The sequence below is a fragment of the Pelophylax lessonae genome (genome assembly GCF_965119305.1).
Source record: "Pelophylax lessonae genome assembly, chromosome: 1".
Classification (NCBI taxonomy): Eukaryota; Metazoa; Chordata; class Amphibia; order Anura; family Ranidae; genus Pelophylax; species Pelophylax lessonae.
The window spans coordinates 707,163,927-707,187,941 of record NC_138768.1 but is presented as its reverse complement, the minus strand read 5'-3'; the positions used below and the strand labels follow the sequence as shown (position 1 = coordinate 707,187,941).

The 24,015-nt window shown below is 45.5% G+C and overlaps 1 protein-coding gene across 1 annotated transcript in view; it reads left to right on the top strand.

Annotated features, from left to right (window-relative positions):
- AGA (aspartylglucosaminidase) overlaps positions 1-24,015 on the top strand; it is a gene marked incomplete at its 5' end in the record, with an annotated part of 154,314 nt that overhangs the window by 82,434 nt on the left and 47,865 nt on the right. Inside the window, 2 exons of the mRNA XM_082249175.1 lie at positions 18,566-18,762; positions 21,979-22,091. Of these exons, the coding sequence (XP_082105301.1) occupies positions 18,566-18,762; positions 21,979-22,091 (310 nt within the window). The remainder of the gene's footprint in view (positions 1-18,565; positions 18,763-21,978; positions 22,092-24,015) is intronic.

The following is a 24,015-nucleotide window of genomic DNA, read 5'->3' as shown; positions in this document are numbered from 1 at the left end:
ATAAATAGCTAAATGACACTTTTAAAGTAAAATTAACAGAACTGCTTCCACTCTCTTCCATGTCCAGTATAACAATGCTAGGAATATGGCGGGGGCGATCTTATATACTGGGGGGCGTATTCACTAATGATTGGTCTAGGGACCCCCTAGTCACTCCAATCACATTCCTAGCATTCTCCTGCCCCCTCAATTGGCTTTTGCTAATGGTTCTGGTCCAATCACGGGCTTTTAAAGCCCATTTCCTGAAGCATTGCATTTTGGGCGGTTCTGGTTGCCGAATTCCGAACTTTTTGGGCAAAAAGTTCTAAATTCGGCCGAACCTCGAACACCCAATGTTCGGGCCGAACCGATGGTCGAGCCGAACCGTTCGATCATCCCTAGTGGTCAGCAAATGAGTGTTTTCCTGCTGTGTAGCTACAGCCTGACCCAGGACCTGCTGCTGATGATTTATCGCCTCCTCAGGGTGACTGTTTGCCTTTACAGAAGCTTGCTGCTGGGTCACCCAGCCTTGCACTAGAGCCTTGATAACCTCCTCCATGTCTTTTCCTGTGACTTGCAGTGCCTGAGTTGACTTCACCCAAAATATGCCATAGGTATACTGTCTCTTTATGTCAGTTTCCTTTTTAAACAGATTTTATGGCTGCAATGCACTCTGCCTGCAGCCAAGCACCAGTTGTAAAATTCAGGGGTATAGTCACCATGATAGTGCCTTCAGGATCACATGCAAAGCTGCTCTCTTAAACATAAAGTCTTTATTTTCTTTAGGGCAAATGAAAATATAGCTTTCAGCATCAAACATTACCAGCTTAACTTCAGCCTAAAGAGAAGCTACAGTATTTATTCTAACCAACATTTAAATAAAAGCATCATTGTGATATTTATGACTTGCATTTTAATTCCTGCTTTGCATGAAGAATAAAACAGCACATTGCTGCTGTCAGAAGGGAGCCCTGTGTTTGTGTAAATACAAGGAGATCTGTTTGGTAATGACTAGAGCTGCTGATTGGTTGGTGCTGCAGCCAATCGCAGCACAGCCGGGGTGGCGGGGATGCACTCCCTACCCCGATGCACGGATCACGTACAGTTGTGTTAAAAATTATTCAACCCCCACTGAAATTGTTTGTTTTGGCCAGTTTGACATTGATTTTGATCATTCAGTCATCCTGCTTACAATTAAATCAAAGAGGCACGTACAGGTCAGACAAATATAACATAACATTTATAATGAAATAACCACAAATGTCTTTTCTGTGCTCACATCATTATCAGTTTTATTCAACCCCCAAGTGACATTCAAACTTAGTACTTAGTACAACATCCTTTTACAGTTATAACAGCTTTTAAACGTGAAGCATAGCTTGACACAAGTGTCTTGCAGCGATCTACGGGTATCTTCGCCCATTCGTCATGGGCAAAAGCCTCCAGTTCAGTCACATTCTTAGGCTTGTGCACTGCAACTGCTTTCTTTAAGTCCCACAAGAGGTTCTCAATCGGATTTAAGTCTGGTGACTGTGATGGCCACTCCAAAATGTTCCAGCCTTTAATCTGCAACCATGCTCTAGTGGACTTGGAGGTATGCTTGGGATCATTGTCCTGTTGATCATTGTCCCAATATCTCCTGGTACTGAAGAGAATTCATGGTACCTTGCACACGCTGAAGCTTCCATGTACCTGCAGAAGCAAAACGGCCCCAAAGCATGATTGACCCCCGCCATGCTTCACAGTAGGCAAGGTGTTCTTTTCTTCATAGGCCTTGTTCTTCCTCCTCCAAACATAGCGTTGATCCATGGGCCCAAACAGTTCTAATTTTGTTTCATCAGTCCACAGAACACTATCCCAAAACTTCTGTGGTTTGTCCACATGACTTTTGGCATACTGCAGTCGACTCTTCTTATTCTTTGGAGACAGCAAGGGGGTGCACCTGGGAGTTCTGGCATGGAGGCCTTCATTACGCAGTGTGCGCCGTATTGTCTGAGCAGAAACTTCAGTACCCACATCTGACAAATCTTTTCTCAGTTCCTCAGCAGTCACACGGGGACTTTTCTCCACTCTACACTTCAGGTAGCGCACAGTAGTCAAAGTCAGCATCTTCTTTCTGCCACGACCAGGTAGCGTTTCAACAGTGCCCTTTGCCTTGAATTTGCGAATGATGCTTCCTATGGCGTCTCTTGGTATGTTTAACATCTTTGCAATCTTCTTATAGCCATTGCCCTTCCTGTGAAGAGTAATCACCTCTTCTCTTGTCTTCCTGGACCATTCTCTTGACTTCACCATGTTTTTAACCACACCAGTAACTGTCTAGAAGGAGCTGAGTATCACAGTCATTTTAAAGCTGCCTAATTGGTGCTTATTAGGCTTTATTGCTGCTCCCTGACATCCACAGGTGTTTTCAATACCTGATTGAAAACACTTCAATGAACCTCTGTTCTTCAGAGTGGTAGTCTTTAAGGGGTTGAATAATTGTGTCAATGAAGAATTCACAAAATAAATATTTACTACTGTATTACAAAACCAATTGATGTCATTTTAGTTGCATATGGTTCTTTAAGAAGTCCTTGTAGGATTTCATTCTAAATACAATTACAAATGTACACTAAATTCCCTAAAACCCTTTACAGCATTGGGGGGTTGAATAATTTTGAACACAACTGTATTAGGTACATGATCCAGAGCAGGGCGGCCGCCCTGCTACAGTATATCTACGGTGGGTGGTCCACAATCGGTTAAGGCAATGGAGTACTGGCAGGGCCGGCGCTACCGCTAGGCAAACTAGGCAGCCCGCTAGAGTGCACTGCCACCTAGGGCGCAGCCACAGCCACTGGCTTACCTACTGACCACCGGGAGGAGAGGGCGCCTAGAACTTGTCAGTGCACCTTATCCTCTATCCGGCTGTCTAGCTGTCTGGGGGGGCGCAGCAGAAATCAGCAGCATCCTTGGAGTGCGGGCGTCCTGAGAGCCTGGGACTCGTGAGAAGAGCTCCACTGAGGCACTGCCTATTCCTTGACCCCACCCTCTGAAGAGAGGAGAAGCAGCAGGTGCAGCGCACCCTGCGCTTCCAGAGCATGGACTGCTCCAACTTTCTCTTTGCCCTAACGTGAGGCCTGGAGCCGGAGGATAGGCTGACTGGGGGCACACAGAGCTGTGACAGAAGATGGGCAGGAGGTGCAGGCTACTGCGGGAGCCGCTGGAACTGGAAGAAGATCAAGGAGACAGACTGGCATCATGGCATGGAAGGTACTGTCCATAATCATACACAGACCTGGCCTGCAGATCTGCAAACAGACACTCTGGGACAATAGGGAGGGACTGAAGATAGGACAGGGTTAGGGGTCTCTCTCATCTCCCTCCTTGCCTCCCCCCAACTCTCAGCCCTCACTCCCAGCCCCCCCCCCATTTAGGCCCCTCTCTCTCAGCCCTCCTCTATCAACCCCCTCTCTCAGCCCTCACTCCCCCCCCTCCCTCTCTCCAGCTACCTCCCCTCCCTCTCTCCAGCCCTGCCTCTCTCTCTCTGCCCCCCCAGCCCAATCTCAGCCCTCCTCTCTCTCAGCCCCCACTTCCCCCCTCTCTCACTCAGACTTCCCCTCTATAAGACCCCCTCTCTCTCTCAGCAGCCCCTTCTCTTAGGCCCCCCGGGGGGGGGGGGCAAGTATCTGGTCTTGCCTAGGGCACAAAATAGACTAGCACCAGCCCTGAGTACTGGGTACCTGAAAGAGAATGAGGGGGCCACATCTCACACCAGTGATATGTAGAGTTGCAGTGGTGTGCTGGATGCTGTATTGCTCTTGGAGTTGCAGCACCTGGTACCAAATGAAGCCAGAACTGTTAAAGAGGAAGCACTGTTTTTTTTTTCTGTCCTGCAAAAGTAAAGGCATAATGTGCTGGTATCTTACTAGTTATGAGAAAACAAAGCCCTTTTTGTCACCGCTGCAGCCACATCTATCTTCACCTGTCCTCCTTCTGGGTTTGCGGCGCTCGGGAGCCACCAGTCATGGCACAGGGCTCTGAGGAAATAGCACAGGTGGCCGTTCCTTCAGAGCGCACATGCCGATCACGTCATCGGCTGCATATACAGTAGATATCTCCTTAATGGTGCAAGTTTAGGGGATATTTACAGTACCTATAGCTAAGTCTTATTATAGGCTTACCTATAGGTACAAACAATCAATAGAAGTTTACTTCCACTCTAAATGATTAGTTCACCTTTGGGAACACGTTACATGTTCCACCTGATTTTAGAGCGGAACATGTAACATGTTCCCAGTGCTGCAGCTGTCCCCCTCCCTGTGGCAGCATTATGGGGAAAAGTACCCAGTACTTGTCACTGTTTGAAAAATAGCATGGCAGTGCGGGGCTCCGCCCACATAATCCAGACACACAGCTCTGTATGTCTAAAGCCCCGTACACACACGCAGATCGTCGTCATACAAATGTTCGTCTTTTCTCCCCGGGATGTCGGTGTCTGTTGAAAAGTGCAAAGACAGCACAAGGACAGCACAAGAATTTTGTCTGCAGACTTCAGCTGACTGCAGAAGTGATGTCATGTAATGGTTAACTTTCCCTGTGTTTTTTATTTTCTGAGCATGCCCAGTCTTGCAAATCTGCGGTCTGTCGGCCGAATTCTGTACTGACAGGCGAACAATTGTCCGTTCTGGTGTCCGCAGACAAAAATGTTCATGTTTGCAAGAAAGACTTTTGTCCGCGGATTGTGCGCAGACAGCTGTCGGAGGCACCATACTAACACGCGTACAATTGGCAGATCTTTCGTCCGCCGACGTTTGTATGACGACGATCGGTACGTGTGTACGGGCCTTTAGGCCCCTTTCACACATGCTGTCTGTTTTTCAGCCATCTGTTGACGGGTGAAAAACGGACATCAATGCATCTCTGTGGAAAACGAATGTAAATGGATGATCACCCATTTACATTTGCATCCGTCATCATCTGTTTTTTTAAACTGATCAAAGCTCTATTTTTCTTCCGTTAAATAAAAAGGATTGGGTGAAAAACAGATGTAAACTGATAAATGGTCAGTTTTTCATCTGTTTTTGTACTGGTAGTGGATGTAAAAAAAAATCTGATGAAAAACTGATGAATACTTCATCCATTTTGACGTGACTATATGGATGAAATGAACGGTCCCGCATGTGTGAAAGAGGCCTAAAGTGGGGTACACCACACACTATAAGAAAATCAGGCGAACGATCGTCCGATTTTCCTAGTTGTTTTACAGCAAATTGGAACCGATGAACGAAAAGTCATATGAGAATGCTCGCACGACCAAGGCTTTTTTTTTGTTGTTTATTGTTTCTGATCATGCGCAAAATTTCTTTTCTGATTTTTCTTGTACAAAAATCGGCCAAAAAAGGTACACATTAAACGAAAATTGTTTGTTTTGTTCCCGTATGAGAAAAATTTTGAAGTTTGTCTCCAAGAATTTTCGTACGAAAATTCGGAATTGGTTGAAGAAAGTTTTGTACACACTATACGAAAATCGTATGAAAATTCTTTGAATGAAAATGTTCACCTGATTTTCTTATAGTGTGTACTAGGGATCGACTGATATCGGTTTTTCGCTGCCGATACCGATATTTTGGCCATCGCATATCGGTATTGGCCGATATGGGTCGATATTTTGTACATTTAAAGTTTTGAAAAATAAAGAAAAATTTTTACACAAATCTGGTACTGAACATGTTAATTTTTGTTTAATGGCTGGCTGGCTTGCTGGCACCCTGTGGTGAGTGGGTGACTGGCTGGCACCCTGTGGTGGGTGGGTGGCTTGCTGGCACCCTGTGGTGGATGGCTGGCTGTCTGGCACCCTGTGGTCGGTGACTGGCTTGCTGGCACCCTGTGGTGGATAGCTGGCTGGCACTCTGTGGTGGGTGGCTGGCTTGCTGGCACCCTGTGGTGGGTGGCTGGCTGGCAACCTGTGGTGGGTGGCTGGCTGGCAACCTGTGGTGGGTGGCTGGCTTGCTGGCACTCTGTGGTGGCTGGCTTTCTAGCACGCTGTGGTGGGTGGCTGGCTGTCTGGCACCCTGTGGTGGGTGGGTGGCTGGCTCAGGGGCTGTGGGTGGCTGGCTGGTACAGGGCCTGTGGGTGGCTGGCTGGTACAATATCGATAACTTCCAGGGCTGATTCCAATATATAGGAGAAAGTGCATATCGGCCCTCGATAATCGGTCGATCCCTAGTGTGTACGAGCCTTTAGGCTGGGTTCACACTAGTACGGCTGTCGGCTTGTAGTTCTCAATGAACTACCATGGCGCTGTGGAGCACTGTGGTAGTTCATGGAGCATCGGCTTACCCGTACCGGATGAACAGGTAAGCTGATACACTGACAGTGTGCAGGAGACCTGCATGGCATCAGCAATCTGCTGATCATGGGTGCAATGCTTTCCAGGATCCTGCAGCAAAAAATAAAAATGTACATTTTATTTACCTGCAAATGAAAATGTACATTTTTAAAAAAGAAAAATGTTATTGCCCATCCTGAAGCACACATAAGCAAAGGGGTGGGATGTTGGTGACATTAATGCCTGTAGATTGACAAAATATGGACAGATCACCAAAAAAATATAACAATTTAATTTTGGGCTATGAAAGGGATATGTTCAGAGGATGCCCAAGCTCACATATACTGTAAGCTGTAATGAGCAGGACCCTCTGACCCCTCCTGTAGTGTAACTGTACAGTCCGCCCTTATGCTGTAATGCGCTGTGTAAACTATAGGCGCTATATAAATCCCATATAATAATGATATACTCTGAATGGGCTGCAAACAATAAAGGCAAGCCTCTCCATGCTGGTTAGATTTCAGTCCCTGTGTATAGTGAAGCCTGAGAGTCAGTATGAGCCCACACTGCTTTGTTCAGGAGGTGTCATCACTGACCACTCGCACCTTTGTTCCTTATAATGACGCCCGCACGCCCTGTACTGAGCCCTCCCCCCGGCACTGTGCACGTTCCTCTATTTCCGGCATTATGGAGGCGGCTGGCTCCCCGGTGCTGTACGTATTGGCGGCACAGCTGTATGCGGTGTACTCCCAGCCCGCCCTGCCTCTGGTCATCAACACCTGGCCCTTCCGGAGCGCCACACAAGCAGGTGAACGAGGGGCTGAGGAGAGACGAGAGCGCGCACCCCTATCAGGGTTGTGGGGAGACGGGAGCGTGCATTTCAAGGCTCTTCCCCGCTGTGAGGAGATGGGAGCGCGCATGATTTACTCCTCTCTGTCCCAGTGTGAGGGGGACAGGGACGTGCATTTTTGCTATGCTATGCTGTGGTGTGCACGTGATGTAGGTGTCATGTGATAGCAGGTCACAGTCAGCTGACATTGCTGGACATGCTTCCCCTGCAGCACATAACTCCTGTTAGGGTCCATTTACACTTCTGTGGAGCATTGGCTGCCCATTAGGCCCCATTCATAATTCACAAAATTGGAATTCTGGTTTCCCCTGCTCACAATTTTCATGTATTCCTGCGTGTCATGTCAAATCGGAGCCAATTGCCACAATGGCACCATCCGAATCGGTGCCGCACCTATTCCCAAAAGTAGCTTCTGTACTATGTTGACTTTGTGGGCGATTTCAATAGAGATCTGTGCAGGAACCCACACAGATGTTTGTGAAATCGCCTCTGAAGTCTGACTGAAAATTCCGGTTTGAAATCGTGCGAGTTCACTAAGCCTAGGCTCACACTGAGGCCACTTTCAAATTGTGCCAGTTCACCTGAACTCGCACCATTTCAAACCGCCATTTTCAGTCCAAATTCGGGGGCGATTTCTCAGACATCTGTGCGGGTTCCTGCAAAGATGTCTATTGAAGTCGCCAAAAGTAGTGCAGAAACTATTTGGATGGTGCTATTGCCGGTGTTCTAAAATTTAATCGGACCCGTGAAAATTCCGGACCCTCGTCACTTCCGGTGATGCTACGTCACCACCAGCTGGTGCGAGCCCCGGTGCACATGCGCACAAGACATTTTCCAGGTCCGATGAAATTTTAAGACTTAGGGAACAGCTGACTGAGAGGAGGCGGGGCTGAGGCACCGGGTAGAGAAATAATAAAATGTTTAATATTCATAATATTAATCATAATTAGTATTTATATTAAGCAGAAAAGGGAAATGCATCATGGGAAATGCAGTGCTTCTGGACCCCTGCACAGTGTGTTGGTATGTGCTAAAAAAAAAGTGTCCGCCTTTCCGTTCCATTGAAGTAAAGGGAATGTGTGTAAATGTGTGGAATGATAGAAAAGAAAACCACAAAAAAAAAGATCTCTGGAACGCAGTCCCGGAAGTGGAGTTGGTGGACCGCACATACCCGATGCCTCAGCCCCACCTCCTCTCAGTCAGCTGTTCGCTAAGTCTTAGAATTTCATTGATAAAGGAATTGGCATTGGCCTTTATCAAGTTTTCACGGAGGCGAGCCGGGCATGCACCGGTGTGAGTCATCAGGCAATTACACCACCTTGAGCAGTGAGTCCTTGTCTGTTCAATTAGAATTTCATCGGACCTGGAAAATGTCTTTTGCGCATGCGAACCGGGGCTTGCACCACCTGGTGGTGACGTAGCGTCACCGGAAGTGACGAGGGTCTGGAATTTTCACGGGTCCGATGAAATTTTAGAACACCGGCAATTGGGTCCAATTTGACATGTCAAAACAGACCAATGTAAACGTGGGCTAAACGCCATAGAGATGTTTGTGGCGCATTAGCAGCGTGTTCACATTGACATGACTAAAGGCGTTTGGGGAGTGATAAGGGCTCTCTTACTCTTGCATTTGGGGTTGGATGTTGGTAAAACTCAGTGGCTGAGCTGCATTTTTGCCGCCTTTCATCCGCTCCCCTTTTTGGTACAGAGGCAGTGGTTGGGTGGGAAAAAAAGTGCTGAGTTGGGAGTTGACTATGAAGCACATTTCTACAGTAGGAAATGCTTATGTTTGTATGTGGAGATAGAGCATTGCATTGTTTTATAATCCAAAAAGGAGATAAAAGCTCATGACATCAGGCTTAAGCTGGCCATACATGGATGGAAATGCGATTCACGTGTGGCTCCTGTGGTTGGACAAAGGTCAGTCTATTGATGAAGGACCTCGGTTCAACCACCCTGTCTGTATAATCTCACTTAATCAGTGCTGCAGGTCATATGATGCAGTGCTGATCTATAGATTTTGATTGGGGGGGAATCTTCCTGATGTTTGAATACAGTGACACAGCAGTGAGGTTTTCCCCATCCACACATTCCCTATAGGGCTGAGCAAAAAACTGACCCATGTATGGCCAGCTTTGGTGTAGCTTACATCTTATATTATTGAAGCATGTTAGAAAAACAAACTGTTAAAGGTTCCTTCCATTAGGATGGTATTTGGGGAATCAGCCCCTTGTGTTGGTGGTTCACAGGGGAGCAGAGATTGAAGAGTTGTCTGGCACACAGCTGGGTGACACCACATCTCCTGGTCACTTTGCTGAAGCCAGTGGGAGAGATTTGCTAAAGGAAAATAGTCTCTGCACTCTACAAGTGCATTTGCTCCAGAGCTTAGTAAATTTGAGAAAGCTTCACTATACAAAGAATACCCAATCAAATGCAAGGAAAATAAAATATAAAAACTTGCTTGCACGTGAGTGGATGATGGAAGTCAGCAGAGCATCATTTACTAATCTCTGAAGCAAATTCCCTTCCTCCAAATGCTCTTGCAATGTATACAGTCTAATTGCCCTCAAAAGATCAACCCCAGGTCCCCAGTGTGTTCTGTGCGATCATGATAGGTCCGTGCATGCGTATATCGAATTGTGGGACCTCCACCTTTTATCACTGTCCATACATGGGTTTACCTGAATTGGTAATAATCAAAATAAGGAGGATCTGTAAATTGACCTATTTTGTTATGTATGTTTGTATGGAAAACCACATACTTCAGGAATTTAAGCAGTTGCACAAATTGCATGATTCCCAGACATCTCAAATCTCCTGCAAGTTGCGGGAGTCTCCCGCATTTCACCCTGCACTCACGGACACCCGCGAGCGCAGGGCGATATCCCGGCAGGGCTGAGGACGGCAGTTTCAGAGGCTTGCTCAGCTGTCATGACTGAGAACGCAGCCGCTATTTCCCACGTAGTACCGGCTCACAGGCAGTGTGATAACAAGTGCTCTCCACCTGTGGGAGGAGGAGCCATACAGAGGAAGCATGCGGCTCTTCTCTCTACTGCAGCCATGTGCTTCCTCTGTATGGTTCCTCCTCTCACAGGCGAAGTGCACTTGATATCCCTCCGCCTGTGAGACGGTACTACGGAGGAAATAGCAGCTCCATTCTCACAGTCTTGACAGCTGAGCTTTGACACTGCCACCCTGAGCCCTGCCGGGATATCTACAGCATACCATAGAGCCCAGGACACCACACCACGGGTGGGGGGGGGGGGGGGGGGTTGCGGCGGTGCGGAGTGCAACCTCCTTGAAATGACTTTGCCACCTCCCTGAAATTAGTTTTTGCAGGTTGGGATGTCTGGATTCCCCTATGTCTGCTTATATAGGTCACGTCTCTTCTATTCAGATGACTTTGAAGGAGTGGTTCACAACTACCAGGCCGCAGCTTTCCTCCTGTTGAGCTGCTTCTCTAGTTGGAATGGCTCTGAGCATGGGTGGCCAGGAACTCTGGACACATGCCCCGCATCTATTATTAGATGCCCCACGTCCTATCTGCCGTTCCCTCACATGCCCACCAGCATTTCTGCCCTATCTGAAACTTTCTATCCTTACAGGATGTGGGCAGTTATGAACAGTAGCAGGCTCATTTGGCTCTTCCTCCAGAAGGGCCCACAGCCCCAGGTACCTCAGCTGGCAGGAACAAGGGTCCTGGCCTAAGTCACAAACACTGCTGAAGGCAGTAGGTTGCAGGGGTAAGCCATGTTAGAAAATAGTTGCAGGGATGATCAGTTTGGAAGAATGTGGTGAAGGGTTCTGAAGTTAGCAGTGTTGGAAGAGGGTTTATGGGGTGAGTGTTGTTGGAAGAGGCGAAACTCAGTGCTGGGGATGTACACTTGTGGTGCCTCAAAACCTGAATTTCTCTATCGTTCATTGACAGACGCAGCTCCATATTTTTCTTAACCATTGGGTTACGCTGCCCCCTACAGGAGTAGGACACTAGGCAGGAAAATTAGTTACAACGCCTATGGGTCAGTCCCTGGGGGTATACACCCACTCACTTTGCTATAGGCATTGTTTTTTTTCTGCCTAGTCAGGAGTAAGGACCTAGTTCCCTGCTGGGATTTCGGTCCTAGCATGTTTTTTATGTAAAAAGGGAACCTTTTGTCTAAAACTATTTTTTTTTTTTTGGGACCGTCAGACCTTCGGGTTACCCCCCATGCCACCCCCTTATATGTGGGGTTCCTAGGGGCCATCCCCCATTGACCATCCAAGGCTCCCCCCCCCCCGCAGGCCATCCTTCCCACTATTTCATTGGGGGTTCCTACCTTAGTCGGGTACGGTGCAGGGGCTATAGCAGTTGAGGGGGCGCGCCAATGCCGCTGATCACGCGATCCGCTGGAGGGGGGGGGGGTGTGAATCTTGGTGGGGGTTCCTGCCAGGGCCCCCTTATGCCTGATTGATCACTGAACCCCTCGGGGGATCCTGTAGACCGCATGGCGTGCCAAGGACGCCGCCATTTTCTTGTAGCTTAGCTGTACAAGGCTCGGCAGCCATTTTTTAGTAGTTTCCTACTGAAATGCATTGGGCGACTATTTTGTTGTGGTCTCCCCATTGAGTGGCAAGGCTTTCCTCTCTGGTGCTGACCCATGTACTTGCTCTTCCTGTGAGGATCGTTTTTCTGAACACTTCAGACCGGCTCTGCTTTCCCTAATATCGGGCAGTGGTGAGTCTCTTGGGGTCCCTTGTAGGTCGCTCCCTCACTTTGCTATATTGCAGCTTAGTGTGCTGGGACTTGTAGTACTGCTGGTGCAGCAGTGTGGGGCCGTTTTTTTGCAGTATTCTTAAAGTGACACTGCTCTGTCCCCGTTTTAACATGGAGTTCCAGGAGCAAGTATCGCCTACTGATCCCCTCTTTGGTTTTGCGGGGACCTCCAGGTCGCAATCCTTGTCTGAATTAATGGCAGTTTTTGAAACCCTGGTGTCAAAAGTTGTTATGGTCCTAAAAAAGAGGACTAGTAAAAAGCGCCCATTGCCCTTACTTGCCTCATCTGTATCCTCAGATTCTGAGGTTGATTTGGCTGACATGGACGCGAGTTACCCTGAGGAGTCTGCGTCATCGCACTCTGATTCGGATGACATATCCTCATCTGCAGCCGCGCTGGTGGAGGCAGTTAATAGTGTCAGTGTGGGAAACTCTAAAAATGGCAGATGATTCTACAGCGTCAGGGATGCAGGTGTCTTTTGGCACCTGCAAAACCCAGAGTCGGTCAGGGTTTTCCCTTGTCCGGAACTTTTTGATAAAATTGTCAATGAATAGTGGGGGCGCCTTAAACGCATGTTAGTGGTGCCGAAGCGTTTCATGAGATGCTATCCCTTTGCGGACCCTGTGATCAAAAAAACGGACCGTTCCACCGAAAGGTGGACCACCCAGTCTCCAGACTGAACAAATCCGCTGGGATGTGTTGGCATCTTCGGATGCTTCTTTTAGCTGCAAGGTTTTGCAGGCTGCTGTTTAAAAGAGAATTTATTCTCTTTGAGAGTGTATGTTTCTAGGTGAGCTCCAGTTGTTCCTGGTTAAGCTCCATGTTACCTGGTTGGTTAGGTTTTTAGCCTTTGGGAATTATGTTCTTTTCTGTGTTTTCCACCCCTTATGTTAATACTGCTTTGGGACGTCCCAATGGTTAAGAAGAATATGGAGCTGTCAATGAAGGATAGAGAAAACTGACTTACCATAAAATCCTTTTCTCTGAAGTTCATTGACAGACGCAGCACACGCCCCTCTATATAGGAGTTGGGTTGGGGTTATTTTCTTCTGATACTGCTTGCAACAAAACTGAATGCCATAGCAGTTAGAGGGTTTATACCCCCAAGGACTGCCCCATAGGTGTGGTAAAGATTTTCCTGCCTAGTGTCCTACTCCTGTAGGGGGCTTCATAACCCAGTGGTTAAAAAGAATATATAGCTGCGTCTGTCAATGAACTTCAGAGAAAAGGATTTTATGGTAAGTCCATAAATCCATTTTTTTGACTGTTGTTAAGCACCAGTTTTTCCCTCTCCACCTATGTCAGCATTTGTGATTGCACTGTTTACAGGATCGGAGCAGAAACTGGGATAGTCAGCAGTAGTTTGGGTCAGTGTAGGTGTGCGTAACTCTGTGTAAGTCCCCGCTTACACAGAGTTACACACACCTACACTGTTAAGGCTCCATTCACACCTAGGCGATTTGAATAGTGGGCGGATAAATTGCTCTGTAATAGCAAAGCGTGATGCTGTTACCCAAAAAAAGCTCCTGCCCCTTTTTGAGTGACCAGCTTTGTGTGTTGTGATTTTGCCGCAATTGAAGCACAATTTATTGCAACAAAATAGCACCATGTTTGGGGTGCCATTAGGAATTAATGGCATCCCAAACGTGTCCCACGTTTTGCTGCAATTTGAAATTGCAGGCAGAATCGTGGCGAATCCTCCTGTGATTCAAAATTGCCTCAATATGAATGGATCCTAAGTGATCTACAGCTGGTCAGAGGTGTCACCTGCCTAGTGCCTATTATGTATGTCTATTTCATCTACCTTGCTGTCAGATAATGGTTGCATGACTTCAAGTTAGATTGCAGACAAAACATGTTTATACTCGTACAATAAAAGTATGGGAATTGTGTCTTAGCAGTGCAGACAGACTGCTAACAGGTAAAAGTGTGAATACTTATGCGCTGCTATGTGCAGAAAATAATAAAGGTAATCTAGATCTCAGTGCTAATGATCAAAAAGCAGAAAAAAAGAAAAAATAATAGTGAAAAGACAAAACAGCAGCAGCTGTTGAAATAGTGACCTCTAACCCTAGAATACAGCAATATAAAACAAAAAGAACAGCGTGCTTGTTCATAAATAAACCCTATATGTGCTCATAAGATGGATCCCCATAAATACTCCTTGCAATATACCAATAATATGAAGAAACATTCAATAAAGAGAAGTGTGGCCATACAATCAAAGTAATGTATAAAAAAGGAGAAATAATATAAAAAGTCCACAAAATGTGCTCAAAAGTTCACATGCATATAATCAGTCTGCAAAATGTTGTTTGTGTTCGTTCATCCAGCGATGTATAACAATCCTTAAGAAAATTGGGACGATAGCACAGAACCACCACCAGCAGGTGAAGTCACTGCTCACCTTATTGAGTTCCAGAGAGCTCAAGGAACTGATCCCTTGCACTGCAGTAATCTCTCTCCCTGGATCACCAGATAAATCCACTGAGCAATCTCTTCGGGTATTCAGGATGCTCCCCTCCAACTTTGGTGAATCACTCGGGTCAAACCTGATTCCCCCCCCCCCCCCCCCCCCCCGGATCACAGCCCTTCCCCGGACTGTGCGCTCCACTTCTCCCAACGCCGATTCCCCACTTGGCTCAGATAACGGTCTTTCCATCTTAGTGCCCGCAGTCCATCCCCGTTCGCCCCGATTTTCTCTCTCCCAGGCTGCTAACAGGTAACCATATTTTTCCTGCTCTCGTCCTCCTATCTCTTAGAGCTCATAGCATTTTACATATTTTGCCATCTGTGGTATTGGGGAGATTTTAGTAGTAGGTTGTATCAAATTAGCTGCACCAGTCTAAACTGTATTTTAGGGCACGGCAGCCCACTTTTATCAAAATAAATGGAAATTTTGTATAAATGTCAGTTGCCCACATAGGGGTTCTTCCACATCAATATGAACAAATGAAAATAGCGAGCCACCTGGCTCCCTTTTTGGCAGCACCACTGCTCTTTTTACCAGTCCCTCTGACTGTGTGGTCTAGCTCTACTGGTTCTCTTATGCTGGCCATACATGTATAGATTTTTGGATGAGAATGTTCGTACAAACATTCATACGAAAATTCTTAGGCCATTCGATGAATGGACAAATGTCATTCAAAAATCGTCTTTTGCTTTTAAAATTCAATTTTAATATGAATGTAATTTGAGCGATAACCACATACACTGGCAGAAAATGTGTTAGATCAAGAAGTTTTCCTTCCTGCCCCTTCAAATTTGCCCATCCTTGCAGTCGAAAATGGACATCAAATTTAAGCCCACTAACAATTAGAAAATCTATTGAATTTTCCTAAAACGAAAATTTATAAATGAAAATCTATACATTTATGGCCAGCATTAGCCTTTAGGCCTCATGCACGCTGTAGGTTATCAAAACGTCAGTAGAAATATGTAGCTGTAGAAGGAGTTTTTCAGCTGTAGCATTTTTTAGCAAAACTATAGTCCACAAAAGCTTATGGCTCAAAAATGTTGATAAATGCCAAATAGCCAAGTTTTTTGGCGTTTTTCAACATTTTTAAGCTTTTATCAGAGTTTGAGAATTTTTACAGCTGAAAAACGCCTCTTAAAACCCACTAGTTCTGTTTTTTTTTTTTTTTCCAGCCAGAAAACACCCCTGCCAAAAACTATCGATAACAGCCTATGTGTGCATGAACACATAGAATAACATGCTGGGGAGTTTACTGGCTGCAGAAAATAACATCTGACGCCAAAAACAGTAGCTGCAAAAACGTCCAGTGTGCATCAGGCCCTAGTCTCAGCACCCTGCTGCACAGCCTAATCCTGGACTATGGATCAGGGTTCTCTTGACACCTCAATAGGAGCCCACCTGACTCCTGGAATTAGACCTCCTGGCTACTTATTGAGGCTCATGTGAGACCTCCTGGCTGGGGCTTCTCTGACCCTTGGGTGAGACCTCCTGGCTGGGGCTTCTCTGACCCTTGGGTGAGACCTCCTGGCTGGGGCTTCTCTGACCCTTGGGTGAGACCTCCTGGCTGGGGCTTCTCTGACCCTTGGGTGAGACCTCCTGGCTGGGGCTTCTCTGACCCTTGGGTGAGACCTCCTGGCTGGGGCTTCTCTGACCCTTGGGTGAGACCTCCTGGCTGGGGCTTCTCTGACCCTTGGGCGAGACCTCCTGGCTGGGGCTTCTCTGACCCTTGGGCGAGACCTCCTGGCTGGGGCTTCTCTGACCCTTGGGCGAGACCTCCTGGCTGGGGCTTCTCTGACCCTTGGGCGAGACCTCCTGGCTGGGGCTTCTCTGACCCTTGGGCGAGACCTCCTGGCTGGGGCTTCTCTGACCCTTGGGTGAGACCTCCTGGCTGGGGCTCCTCTGCTCCCTGGGTGAGACCTCCTAGCTCCTAACTTGGGAGTTCTGAGCTATCCTCAGATTTGATTATAGAACGACCCTGCACACCTGTGTACTCTGCAGGTACCTGGTAAAATCTGGACACTGGATTTGAAGTTCCAATCCAGAACACTAAAATCCAGAAAAGATAGTCCAGAACCTCACGTTAAAGGGGGAAAAAAAAAGGCCACCTGCAAGGCAATATAATAATGTGCTAGTATTTAATATAAGCTTACCTGTAGGTAAAAATTACATTGCAGGGTTTACTACCACGTTAACAGCTCTACTGTGCTGGATCACATATCGAATACATGATCCAGCACCTCCGCTTTGGGCACGCACTGCCCGTGGCCCACTCCCGCTGGGATTATTTACAGCGGGATCCAGTCAGCAGGTACCGTGGACTCAATGTCTGCTGGCAACCGCCGATTGTATGTTATACAGGCAGAACAGAAGTCTGACTATGTAAACAAAGCAGATTGCCTTTCTGTCAGCGGGAAAGAATTAATCCTGTGTTCCTGCAAAGCAGGAACATGTATCAATGCCTTCCCCTAGTGAAAACACAGGCTGGGCACACAGTTAATCCCTTGATCGCTCTTGATGTTAACCCTTTCCCAGCCAGTGTCATTAGTACAGTGAGAGTGCATATTTTTAGCACTGATCACTGTATTCGTGTCACTGGGTCCCAAAAAGTGTCAAGTGTCAGTTAGTGTTCTGACTGTTCGCCGCAATATCGCAGTCCTGCTGTAAGTCGATGATCACTGCCATTACTAGTAAAAAATATCCCATAGTTTGTAGACGATATAACTTTTGCGAAAACCTTGCAATAAACGCTTATTGGGATTTTCTTTTCTTTTTTTTACCTAAAATGTAGCAGAATACATATAGGCCTAAATTGATAAAGAAATTTGATTTTTTACTTTTCTGGAGATTTTCTTATACTTTCAATGATCATGGTAAACAGGACAAAAAGAGGATGAATCTCCTTAACACGTGCACAGACAGCAATAAAAACTAACAAGTGTTCAAATCCCTCTGTACATCCATAACAAATGTTTTGCCTTTAGTTTTAATTTAATTTAAATCCTGTGTCATATTCTCCTCCATTTTCACAGTGACAGGGTCTCACTCTGTCACACATCCCATACTTTTATTGTATGAATATAATCTTTATTTTTTTAGAGTGGATGCACACTTCTGCATTGTGGTAATGTGTGCGCGTGTGTGTGTGTGTGTGTTACTGCAACACACGTTAAAGTGTACAACATGTGTTGTAGTGCCATTCATGTTTAACACACCCCAACACACTAAGGGTCCTTTCACACGGGTGATCTGCTCGGCAGACTCCGTTTTGCTCAGTGGGGAATGGCTCCGCTGATCCCCACTGAGCAGGTGGGTAACAAGTCTGTCCCACTCACTGTGCAGAGTGGAGACGGACAGAGTCCTGCTCTCCCCTATGAGGAAATTGGGTGAAAACAGACCAGGTGTCTGTCTTCATCCAATCCTCCAGATGAATGGAAAATGGGGTCACCACCGATCTGGATTTGCGGCAGGATTGGATTGGAAAGTGGCGTGTGTCAATGGACATGTCACTGCTGACATCTGCAGTTCCATAGGAGTGAATGGAGGGTTCGATCAGGTCCACCTGAAAAACTGACAGGGGTACCTGATCAGACCGCCCGTGTGAAAGGACTCTTAGGCAAAGCACTTGTGTTGACGCACACAGTAATGTACGGCAACATATAATGCAATGTTACAAAAAATGGTATTGTGCAATTTTTTATTTTTATTTTTTTGCACTTTGGGGTGCATTGGAAGTCCATTTATTTTTAATAAGCTGCCCTAACATGTGCGTTATTGCACGTTCGGTCACTGTGAAGAAATAGATAAGTCTTCCTGTTGGGGCATGGAAGGTTTTGGAAGAAATTGACAGGGCCCTGGTCTCTCAAAGTTTCACAGAAGGGGACTGATGTCGGGTATAAAGTACAGGCATGCATACCTGCAACAGCCTAAATGTGTGGTAACACTCAAATGCAGGGAAATTCTGATTAGCATAACTAGTTTTAAAGCTTATCTGCTATCTCCTGCCTCCCAAACATTCTTAGTGACTTCTCACTTGGAAGGATTGCTTTCCTGGCCCCTAGAAGTGTGTAGGGGGGGCAGTAGAAGGCAGGCAAGCTTTCATACTAAATGATGGGGCAGTTAACAGCAAGTAGGGTAAAGTGGAGCCAAAAGCAATTGATAGCTTTCTATTGTGATCAGCAGAAACCTAGTTACAGGTGTACAAATATTTTCCTAACAAAAATCTGTTTTCCTCTTCAGCATGGAACGTCCTTGCTTCTGGCAGATCTGCTTTAGATGCAGTCGAGAGAGGCTGTACCCAGTGTGAAATTGATCAGTGTGATGGCTCTGTAGGGTATGGTGGAAGTCCTGATGAAGCCGGAGAAACTACATTGGATGCTATGATTATGAATGGGTATACTCACATTATTTATGCAGATTTTAGAATATACTTTAATAAGCATATCAAATGGTGTGTGTGAGTGTGTGTGCGTTGTATGGCATATAAATGCCAAAAGTTGCTGGCATTTATATTAACATTCTGTTATCTCTTAGAGGTGGGTAAGCATTTGGTAATGCTTTAGGGCTTGTTCACACTTGTGCAGATCCACTAGAAAAACATAGGTCTTCAAGGGCACACAGAAAACAATTGTTCTCTATGTGTCCTGTTTACACGTGAACTCAGGTGAGGTGCGATGTGGAAATCTGCAACTCTTCTGCAGTTTTCTACCCTGTGCTGCAGCTCACCTGCATCTCCGTTTCTACACAGGCACTTGACATCTGTTTTTCTTTTCTATGATCTCTACTTCTTAATGATCTGCTTTGTTACTTCACACCCTAAGTATGGAATATACTGCATATTCATTACTCAAAACATTTGACATTCCCTATGTACTCTAGTTACTTGTAAATAATGTATGACTCCACATTGTCTGTATTTCAGAAGAGTGCTGTGATGGGAAGAGTCCTGCTGCCTACTCCATCTATCCTGTGCTAGTCCGCTGTTCTTTTTAGACTTTTTATATAGTATTTAGTCTGTGGCTGTTAAAACAAGTATAATTTAACGAGTGGCTTAGAAAGGCATCTTTCAAAGGTTGAAGCTCGTTCACACTATGCATAGTCTTTCATGCATTTTGAAAGCGCAATGCTTATGCGATTCTGCATGTCGCGCATAGGGCAGCCCATTCACTTTAATGACCAATGCGTGTTTGTCCGTTAAAAGAAGTTCCTCCTCCTGTTTTTTTTTTTATTTTATTTATTTATTTTTTTTGGTTACAAGCTTTATGGGGTTTTTAAAGCAAAATTGCAAGGCGTTTGGGGTGCCATTTACAATAAAATGGCACCTAAATGCGCATTCTGTGTTTCTGCAGTGATAGAATCGCAGGCAGAATTGCAGCGATTCCATCCGTGATTTCGCATCTTAAAGGCGTTGTAAAGTCAGAAGGTTTTTGTTTTATCTTAATGCATTGTTTGCATTAAGATAAAAATCCTTCTGTATGTAGCAGCCTCCCCAGCAACCCCAAATTCTTACCCGAGGTCCTTCTCTGTCCATCGATGTTCACAAGACCCTCAGCTATCGGGCACTCTCCCTCCTGATTGGCTTGGACACAGCGGCGGCGCCATTGGCTCCTGCGACTGTCAATCAAAGTTAGTTAGCCAATCAGGAGATAGAGAGGGCGGGGCATAACAGCAGCGCCGTGTCTGAATAGACACACAGCTGCAGCTCGGCTCGGGTGCCCCCGTAGCAAGCTGCTTGCTGTGGGGACACTCACCAGAAGGGAGGGGCCAGGAGCAGCAATGTGGGACCTGAGAAGAGGAGGATTGGGGCTGCTTGCTCTGTGCAAACTCAACTGCACAGAGAAGGTAAGTATAACATGTTTTTTATATCTGTAAAGAGTTTGTGCCTCAAACCAAAATTAGTGGGACTTTATGGGCTGGTCAAGAAGTAGTAGAGTGTGTAAAAAATATCACAATTTATTACAATGTTCATAATACATATGATAAATGAAAATTGGGTGCCAATGGGTTATAGACCCATGTGTATGGTGAAAAATAAGATAGAAAGAGTGACAATGTGAATGGTGAACATAGATATAATTCTCTGTCTGTTCAGGCTCATGTGTGAGACTCTGGAACGTGTTGAGAGAGAGTATATCTCTAATTTCCAACACGTTTCGGCATTCTAAGATATGTTGCCTTTATCAAGGAAATGAGTCGGTCACCATATTTGTGACATTAGCGTCAGATCCCGGACCTTGTTATCTGCTCTCTCAAAATATTTCACACAGGATTTGGAGGAATCACTGTCTAATTTAGAATCGTTGCTCTTGTTAGTGGGGAGGAGTCCCTTCGGATATCAAGTTAGATGTAGTTGATTATTGTGGCCAGTAGAGGGAGCTCCGGTCTTGTGTCCCGGTTGTTTCCAGTTTTGGAAGGAAATGGTTGCTGGGTGTTCTGGAGAAGCGAGTCCTGGGCGTCCAGTACGTTCCCTCCAGCCGAGGGAATGTACTGGACGCCCAGGACTTGTTTCTCCAGAACACACAAACACGCAGCATGATTTTGCCACGATTGTCGCCTGACAAATTGCGGTAAAATCATGCAAACAGAATCACAGGACACCTGCCGCCCAAAAAAAGTACAAGAACTTCTTTTGGCCATCAGGCATCCTGCGATTCTGTTTGCATGATTTTACCGCGATTTGTCGGGCGAAGATCGTGGCAAAATCGCGTCACGTTTGAGGTGCCATTGCAAGTCATGGGAATGGCACTAAGCTTCATATTTTCACAACCGTTTAGGTGAGTTTAGGAGTTTATTAAATTGGCCAGAATTGTAATTTATTCTGGCTATTGAAAAAAACTGAAGTGCTAACTGTGCCTAGAGTTTATGTGCGTTTTATGAGCGTTTAACAGCATTCAGCGTTTTTTGTGGTTGGAATTCCTGCTCCTGAACTCGATTTTAGGGCGTTCAGAAAACACACTATAAACTCCCCTGCTGCTAAACTGTTAAAAACTCCCATCTGTGCATGGGCACATAAGATAACATAGGGGCGAAGTTTAAGGGCAGGGGAAAAAAAAAGCCCAAACTCATAAAAACATCAGTTTAACAGCAGCAGTGTGCATGAGGCCTTAAGCTTTTGTTTTTGAGGTCCAATTCTGTAAAGCTCCATTCGTTAATGGGATGTACCCAAAAATGATCTGTGGTAATTAAAGCGTATTTCTCCAAATTAATGTAAAAATGGTTTTCCAGTCCCTTGCTTCAAAATCAGTAGACATGGAAAAAGAGTCTCAGAAAGCCTGTAATATAAATATTAGCTGATGCACGATTGTCCTCTCCTAAATAAGTAAGGATAAGCCAGCAGTATGCTGTGGTGAGATGGACCAACATTTTCTGTCCACCTCCAAAGTTATAATCCAGTGGTTGCCTTACTACAAGCAGATGGATCTCACAGAGATCACAAATAATTAACCCTTAAGTAGCTATAATACAATTATAAATATTAGAAAATATTTTTTGTTAGTCTGACCCTTTCAGTCATTTTTGCATATATCATGAAAGTAATTAGCGTGAAAGCATTATACAGTCATGCTGAACCTGTTTTTATGGACACCTTGTCCTGTTCTCTACATTTTAGGAGCACTATGAAAGTTGGTGCTGTTGCCAATCTTAGGAGAATAAAGAATGCCATTGGTGTGGCCAGAGCTGTGATGGAGCACACAAAGCACACATTTTTAGTGGGAGAATCCGGTAAGGTATCTTCTTTGTTCCAGGAAAATATAGAGATTCAGTACATGTGATAGTTAAAGCAGAACTAAATCTAAAACTTTTTTTTATAAGGTAAGGGAGGGTTATCACCCCTGTTAGTTTTTTGCTATCTATATCAGTTTGAGGTACCTTTACTTCCTGTCTTATAGCCACAACAGAAAGTGAACAAAATCTTTGTCACCAGAACTAGTGTCCACATTGGAAGATTTCCCCTCTATTACTGTTCTGGTGACAACTCAAATAGAGAAGGTAAATCCTTCTTATCAAGGACACAGACCAGCAATAATCTGAGAGGTCTTTGAATCCGCTCTATCCACAACTTAAAAAAAAAGTTTTGGCTTTAGTTCTACTTTAAGAATTATCTTTTGATTAATTACAACTTATTATATCTGCCAGTACAAGTATTTGATTTTTGTTTACCTGCTTCTGTTATTTTTTTTGAAGTACAGCGCTGTATAGTTTCTGTTCATTTAAATTTGCTTTACTTGCTGCATTTTCACTACCAAATGCTACAGCAAGTAAATGTCTTGGTTATGTGTAAGGTACATTTGCTGCTTTCAGAATCTACTACTGTGAGGCCGGATAAAGTAACTGCTAAATTTATACATACAATTTAGAGGTTAAGACCCCGTTCACACTGGGGCGAGCCGACTTTGCCGGGCGACCTGTGAAGTCGCGGCGCGCAGCACGCACCGCGACCTCGGAGCGGCCAGCACGGACTTCATATAATTGAAGTCAATGCAGGTCGCTCATGGTCGCCCCAAAGAAGCTCCGGACCCTTTTTCTAAGTCGGAGCGACTTGTGTCGCTCCTATTAGAATGTGTCCACAGTTTCTCTATGGCAGGCGACCTACGGCGACCTGTCAGACGACCAGGTCGCCTGACAGGTCGCCCCAGTGTGAACCGGCTCCTAATGATCAGATCTGTGTTTGTGAATTCTTTTAATGCCTCGTTCACACTGCGTGTTTAGCAGACTGCTTGCAATCTGGGCATTTGTCCCTGGGCCCAACTTCTTTAAACATCACCATCCAACCCTGTTCAGCGGCAGCAGCTGTCAGCCACTCATTGACTTTGACAGGCTGGCGGCCTGTTATAAAAACTATAAACCATTAAACCCCCCCCCCCCCCCCTCCTCTCCTAAACAAAACCCCTTTCAAATTACCTTGGCCTAGATTTTATTAGTTAAATATATTAATTTTTTTTAACTTTCTGAAACCCTCCGAATGCCCAACCTTTGTAAAAACACAGGTTAAGAACAATGTATAAGGTCTACATAGACAGTAATAGCATTGTGATTATACATTGCAGTGATTTCTTATCTTCCACCATTTCCTTAGGCTAAACAGATGTTGGCACATCATTTTTTTTCACCTAGCAAATATGCCACTGAACGATTTATATAAATATGATTTGGAATTTTAAAGTTTCACTAAACCAACATCATAAACTATCAATAATGGGTGTATTACATGCTACTCATACTCACTCAGTCACTATGAGCTTCGCTCTCTGTATTCTGCAAAAGACCTGGTGATCCTGCTGCTCTCCATTTCCCCCTCCTGTTCATGTCCCCACTGCAGTTGGGAATTTTGCAGAGCAGTGTTGGCCGCTCAGCACATGCTCAGTTTTCATTGAATTTCTATGCTGAGAATTTCTATGCTGAGAATTATCCTCCCTATCTCACATCTGAGCTGCCCATGTGACTATAGACCTAAATGTGAGTGTATACACAGTGGTAAATGACAGCCCATTTCATTCCTCCTCCTTCATGCCCACTAACCAGCTAAACACAACTGTGGATATTGCATGCAGATTAATTGAGGCTTCACCTCCGTCTTATTCTAAGACACAGGCTGGATGGGTGGGACACAGACCTTGACTGGCAGAAATCCACCCACACCATGTTA